The sequence below is a fragment of the Protomyctophum bolini genome (genome assembly GCF_963924005.1).
Source record: "Protomyctophum bolini genome assembly, chromosome: 20".
NCBI lineage: Eukaryota > Metazoa > Chordata > Actinopteri > Myctophiformes > Myctophidae > Protomyctophum > Protomyctophum bolini.
Window position 1 is genome coordinate 6160639 of NC_137881.1, and position 6583 is coordinate 6167221.

General features: G+C 42.1%; 1 protein-coding gene across 1 annotated transcript; it reads right to left on the reverse strand.

Moving 5' to 3' along the window:
• Window positions 1-430: 430 nt before the first annotated feature.
• Window positions 431-6583, reverse strand: LOC308335815 (uncharacterized protein). The gene is made up of 3 exons (XM_080793031.1): window positions 6574-6583; window positions 4207-4937; window positions 431-638 (listed from the first exon to the last, which is right to left on the reverse strand). The coding sequence occupies exons 2-3, from the start codon at window positions 4879-4881 to the stop codon at window positions 495-497; spliced, it is 819 nt and encodes a 272-aa protein (XP_080649157.1). The 5' UTR covers window positions 4882-4937; window positions 6574-6583; the 3' UTR covers window positions 431-494.

Genomic DNA, 6583 nt, shown 5'->3' on the forward strand with positions numbered 1-6583 from the left:
CTCGCCAACGGCAAGTGAAGTTTCCATTTGTCTGGGTTACACATCAACAGCGAGGGCGTTTCACAGCGCTAAACCCAGGGAAAGATTGGCCTTCACAGTAGCTGGAATGTTGCAAAACCTCAGCCAGTTTTTTAATTCATGCTCTGTATCAAAGCGGTGTTGTACCGCTTTGCTGTAAGGCATACATATAAATAATCAGTGTCTCTGAGGTTTTCTTTTCTGGGTGAATTATTATGTATAATAGTACATCATTATGCTGTCAGCATGTCCCGCAGAAATATTTATCTGTTATCTTTTGTAATGCCGAAGGCAATAAATACATATTTAAAAAAAGAAATATTTATGCGTGATGATGATGGAGTTAGACTGACTTAGATGATGTTTGTCTCCAAGATACGGATATTTAGAGGTTGGGACGAATGCCCTGACATTATTACCACACAATTATAATTCTTAAAATGGATTAGTATTGTCCATGGCAGTCCAGCCCAGCTCTATCTGAACTCTGCCAAAGCGACACTGTGCTGGTGCTTTGTCTTCGACGAGGGCGACGAAGACGAGTTGACGGGCGTGAGCGTGACGCTGTAGAGGTTGGCGACGAACGCTTCCCAGCCTCGACGGAAGGCTCGGTCCAGGGCCTGGTGGGTAACGAGAGGGCAAAGGTCAATTATAAACAATATTTGCCTCTGAGATGTAGTGGGCAAAAAGTCAAAGTATTGAAAATTGGAAATACTCCAGTAGTAAGTAAAAGTCCCTCAAACATTGTACTTAAATGTACACCACTGGTTTCTCAGACCCTTTCATGTCAAATTAATACATTTTAGCTGCAGACCCGCATCTGAAAATATCTTGTGCCAGGAACTCCCCTACAATATTTACGTTAAAATGTTTCAAAAATGGACCTCTGGCCGTCCCCGGACCCCACTTTGAGAACCTCTGGCATAGAGAAGGGTTAACCCATTCTGACTGGGCACCCATTTTGGTGTTGGCATCATGTTATGCTTTAGCTATTGAAAAATAGCAGATCTACAAGCTCATATCGCGCCACCGAGTGGCGCGATACGAGCTTGTAGGTCTGCTATTTTGGAAAAATTTGAAGAACGACTGACATTTTTAGAATCTGATCTCAGGTCAGAATGGGTTAATCAGACCAGTGTGTGTCCCGTGGAAACCTCGTATGAATCTGATCTCAGGTCAGAATGGGTTAATGACCGTGCAAAGGATGCAATAGTGTGGAACACTGGTTTTCAACCTTTTTCATAGCAAGGCCCCATTATTGTTTGAGCGTTCGAGCCATGAACGACCATTTGATGAGATTTAGACGTGCTGACCCAAAACGAAATAATTTTGTTATCATTGATTCCATTCTCTAATTATGTAGACTTCTTGTAAATGAATTAAGTAATGCATGTTTAACAAAGTCATTTTACACTCTCAAAAGTTAAATAACTAATAAGGGTCCATTTGGTGACGTGATCCCCACCCAGGGTTCTACACTTCTCTTAGCCGATGTGTGTGATGAGGGTGATCGTTCAAAAATAGCAGACCTACAAGCTCACAGCGCATCTCGACGTGTAGATCAACTATATTTAGCTATTCTTGCCTGGGACACTGTCATACGACAAAGTATAAGAAAATATGAAAACGTGAAATATGGAGATACAAGGTTTCTGCTCGACAGCGGCGATTATGTAAGAAATATGAGTGATTAGCTGCGAACGGGGATTGGAGTATTTTATGAATGAACAAACTGTGTTTGTGGAATGATCTCTGACCTCAAATAAGATCAGACAGAAACCCTAGAAAGGAATGCTGGTGAGACGGAGGAGGTGATTGGTTAATGGCAATGGAATGTTTATGGTGTGGGCATACTGGGCGGGGGGTCAGTGGATGACAGAGCAGTGTGTGTGTGTGTGTGTGTGTGTGTGTGTGTGTGTGTGTGTGTGTGTGTTGAAGGAGGGGTAATTTGGAAAAACTGGAAGTCGAAAATCTCTGCAATTACATGAGGCAGGTAGTATTACATGTGGTCAAAACCACTCAAACCAGACTTATACATCTATTGTGTGTGTGTGTGTGTGTGTGTGTGTGTGTGTGTGTGTGTGTGTGTGTGTGTGTGTCCAGAAGACAGTTGTACCCCTTCAATGGGACCATAGAGGTCATTTGGTCATTTTGTGCAACTATGGTCACCTCACATACATTGTAGGCTACCTGGTGCACACTGAAAGCCTGCTAACCAAAGAACCAAATGAACATCACTTCTTCAACTTGACATTTTGACGCTGAATTTAGGCAGAAACTTGGATTGCATTAGTGTACCTGTTGCTTCCCGACTGTGCATGACATCAAGTCACAAGGGGAAAATAGGGCCCTAATACCTCCCGTATTTCATAATGTCTTCATGTTGAATCATCATGAATCATACGTAGGTTCTTACTGTAGCTTACTGTACATATGATTCATGACTATTTTATGTATTTGATGTACGGTAATACCATGTTTTTGTTCTTGCTTACAGTAAATCGCTCAGATTAAGAGCGTCTGCTAAATGCCTAAATTGTAAATTGAAATTGTAATGTTTTTTTGGTGTGACGCAAAAGTAGTGAAAATAGCCAATCTACACGCTGCAACAAGTTGTAAGCTTATAGATCTGCTATTTATAATTTTCACCTACTGTATAATGACATAACAAGTTTAAAGTGGTAAAGTGGGGGGATTTAATAAGCATTGAACCAATGAAAGCTATTAAGTTATGAACTTGTGACTAAATTTCCTTCCCATTTCCTGAAGTTTTAGTTTTGGAAATGCAAGGTTTCCGCCTCACAGCAGCGAGCTGGAGAAACAGGCCCACAATCATACTTTTAGTTTTAGCACATTATGCAAATAAAGCAGTTCACATATCTTTCAAATTTCAATATATCTCTGCTGTCGAGTTAGGAGGTTTATGCCCAAGCACTTTTTAAGGCTACTTTTCATTGGTTCAATATTTAAAGACGTAAAGGGCGTTCAATAGCATTGATTTATGAAACAAAAGTGAAAAACAAAAAATAAAAAAGCTCAAAAATGGAGTTAGGTTGTTTCTTCCAGACAGCAACAATATAGAAGATTTAGACGAGAAATTAGATCTGGTACTTTTTTCTAGGCACTAAGGATATTAACTTAGCAAAAAGGCGGTTTGTTGTTTGTTTGTGATAAAAAAGGCAGATTTTGAGACCTTCCATTTGACAAGAGTGAACAAAATGTCTGTTTCTCGACGTAGAAGTCTCCGGGCTCCATCTTGCGCCACCCTTAATCCCTAAGTATTTGCCATTTTTTACTATTTTGAAAAACATTTAAAAATAGTTCAACTAGCCTAATCTACATCGAGACATTGTGAGCTTGTAGATTGGCTATTTTAACTATGTTAAAATGTTTTTTTTAAATAGTAAAAAATGGCAAATTAGTTTAGGGATAAGGGATAAGGGTTAAGGCAAGATATATTATAGCCCTCCATTTCTGAAATGTGACTATTCCGATTTGGGGATAAATCTATGACGTACAAACAATGGTACATGCAATCCAACCCCAGGTTCCACCAAAGTTCAACGTCTCTTTATCGTCTGTAAACATGAAGTAGAAGACAAGGGAAACATTCCTATCAGGGATTACCTCATGGCTCGGTGACATGGAGCAACCGGGCTGTACTTTGACCCCAAGAGTATAATTATTATTAGGGGGATATAAAAGTCTCTCCATGGTGACTATAGCTTAGCATACAGCGCAGTACGAGGGAATCAGTTGTACTCTTTGAACGCAGACAGTGAAACTGGACGGATTACGTCGCGTCAACAATCTGCGCACAGAATTAATCTGTTAATAGGTCAGGGTAAAGGCTAATTCTGTGCATGCGTACGTGCGATTGAGGATTTAGGGTATTGGTTATTATCAGTGAGATTACGTTTAGGATAAGGATAAGGAATGTGAGTCAAAAGTTTACAAAAGCAACAAATTAAAATGGCCCACAGAAACTCTTGAAAACAAATAATTAACTTAAAAGCCCTATTTTGTTTTTACTTTAATTGTCGTATGACATGTCGTGCAAAAATAACTGATCTACAGACTTAAATCTACAAGTCTTTAATGTGCTAGTTTGAAAATGTTTGAAAAGCATTGATTTTAGTGAACATTTCTCGTTTTTTGTGACGTGCCCAAAACAGTTGTCTCTCTCACCTTGCGGTAGGTCTTCACTGTGTGCCTCTTCACCACCTTCATCCCCTGCTCCTGCTCTCTCCTCATCCTCCTCTCCTCCTCTCCCTCCTCCTCCTCCTCCTCCTCCTCCTCTCTCCCTCTCTTCTTGTCTCTTATGAGGACCTGGTCGTCCTCTTCCTCCCAGAAGTGGATGCGCGCGGCCTCCTCCGTCCCTCGCCCCTCCTGCCCTTCCCCCGTCTCCTTCTTCTTCACGCTCTCCAAGCCCAATTCTTCCGGCTCCGTCCCGGTGACCTCCGGGGCGGCAGGCGACATGGCGTCGCTCTCTGTGCCCGGGGTGGGCTTCCCGTCTTGGGGCGCTGCGAGCTCTTCCTCGGGCTCTGCCTCCTTCTGCTTCTTCCTGGAGCTTCGTCTCCATCTGCTGCTGCGTCGGCTGGGTTTCCTGCAGAGGAGAGTCTCCCCGTCGTCCATCAACCCCTCGAAGTCGAAGGTCTCCTCCAGCCTCTCTCCATGGCCGCACGGGGCGGCCGTGGGCCCGCTGCCCTCTGTAGTGCTGCTCTGCTTGTCCTCCTCGGCGTCCCGCTCTCCACTGGTCGGCTCGTCCAGGCGGCCGTAGAAGCCGCTTGCTTTGTCCAGGAACTTGGGGGCCCGGAGGGAGCTCCGAACGGAACTCATCCTGGAGGTCTTGCCGATCGCCATCTTCTGTTCTTGCCTCTGGTGTCCACTCACACTCGCCTGTCTTTTGTCTTTTGTTGCTGAAAGGGAGAGAAATAGAACAGGCAAGATATTAGTTTAATGCCGTTGATAGCCCAATCATCTTTCTCCCTCTCTCGCACACATGCACGTGCACACACAACTAATCATGTGTAGATAAGAGAGATAATGCCATATTATACACTGGAGGTCAGTGGAAGATATCTCCTTTATCAGTCCCTTCCTGAGAGGAGAGGAATGCTGCTGGCTGAATGCACGTGTGCGCTCACGGTTTTGTGTGTGTGTGTGTGTGTGTGTGTGTGTGTGTGTGTGTCTCAACGGCTTGCAGTCGGTGTTATCAGGGATATGCAGATAAGCATTATATCTGAAGACACCATGTTCCAAAACACACATTGTTGTATACACACATGACCCAACAGGACGGGAGGACTTTGACGTTCATTTAACCTGTCGAACCGTTCACTGCTGCCAAAACCAATCAGTGTGTTTATCTTCTGCGTGTCAGTGTCAGCCTGATGCCCTACGCAGCACACATAACCACGTCCTACCTGCCGTCACCACTTTTGGGCAATGTCTTTCTAAGCAAAACAATGTTATGTTATCAAAGACCATTCTACTAACGTTTTCCATGAATCTCTTTTTAAAACCCATTTTGACCTGAGATCAGATTCTAAAAATGTCTTCTACATCCTGACAGTTTTTTTTTTTAAAGCTATGTTTCTATGTCAGTGGTTCTTCAATTTTTCAAAAATAGCGGACCTACATACGAGCTTGTAGTTCTGCTATTTTTCAATAGCTAAAGCATGACATAATGCTAACACCAAAAGGGGGTTCCTGCCCAAAATGGGTTAAAACATTTCAAAAGTAGCATATTATGTTCAAGCTCACACACCACGTCATTTTAGTAGAGCTTATATCGTATATGTGGTATTTTCACCATTTGTCGTACAATGACGTGGCCTAGATACGTAGGGGCTTAAGTGGCTAAAGTATCGTTAATCTGATAAAGAATTCAAATATCCCAAGGCTACAGAAACTTCACTTGATGTTGGTGGACATGTGTCCCTCTCTCCTAAAACTGTGATCTTGTAAATAAACATGGTAGAACCTAGTCGAAATGTCCAACGGGCTGAAGTGGTTTAATGTTTAAGTTTTGTAATAATAATACAAATCTACAAAGTAACTTAAGGTGTAACTAAAGTTTTCAAATAAATGTAGTGTAGAAGTAAAAGTATTGGAAATTTGTAACGTACAAATACCTCAGAATTGTACTTAGCAATAGACTATATAGACAGCGTATAGTCTATTATATTGTAATACAATACATTACTGTGTACTGAGTTTTTTTGGACCATATACACCACACTCTAATCTATCCACCATCACAATACCAGTTTGTATTTAGAGGACCAGAAGCTACACATGGAAACCACCCAAACTAAGTGACTAATAGGATAACAGGCAGGTAGCGCATGAAAGCGGACTGCAGACATCACTAAGAAATACATAGAAACTGTGTCAGAGACAATGGAAGAGAACCATTTGAACAAGTGCCAAATAACAGCCTCGGGGAGGAAGGAACTTTAACTGAATGTAGCACACAAACATGACATTTTAAATTGAGTAATTGAGTAAAAGAGAGAGAGAGAGAAAGAAAGAAAACAAGACAGCGTTTACCTGCTCTCTC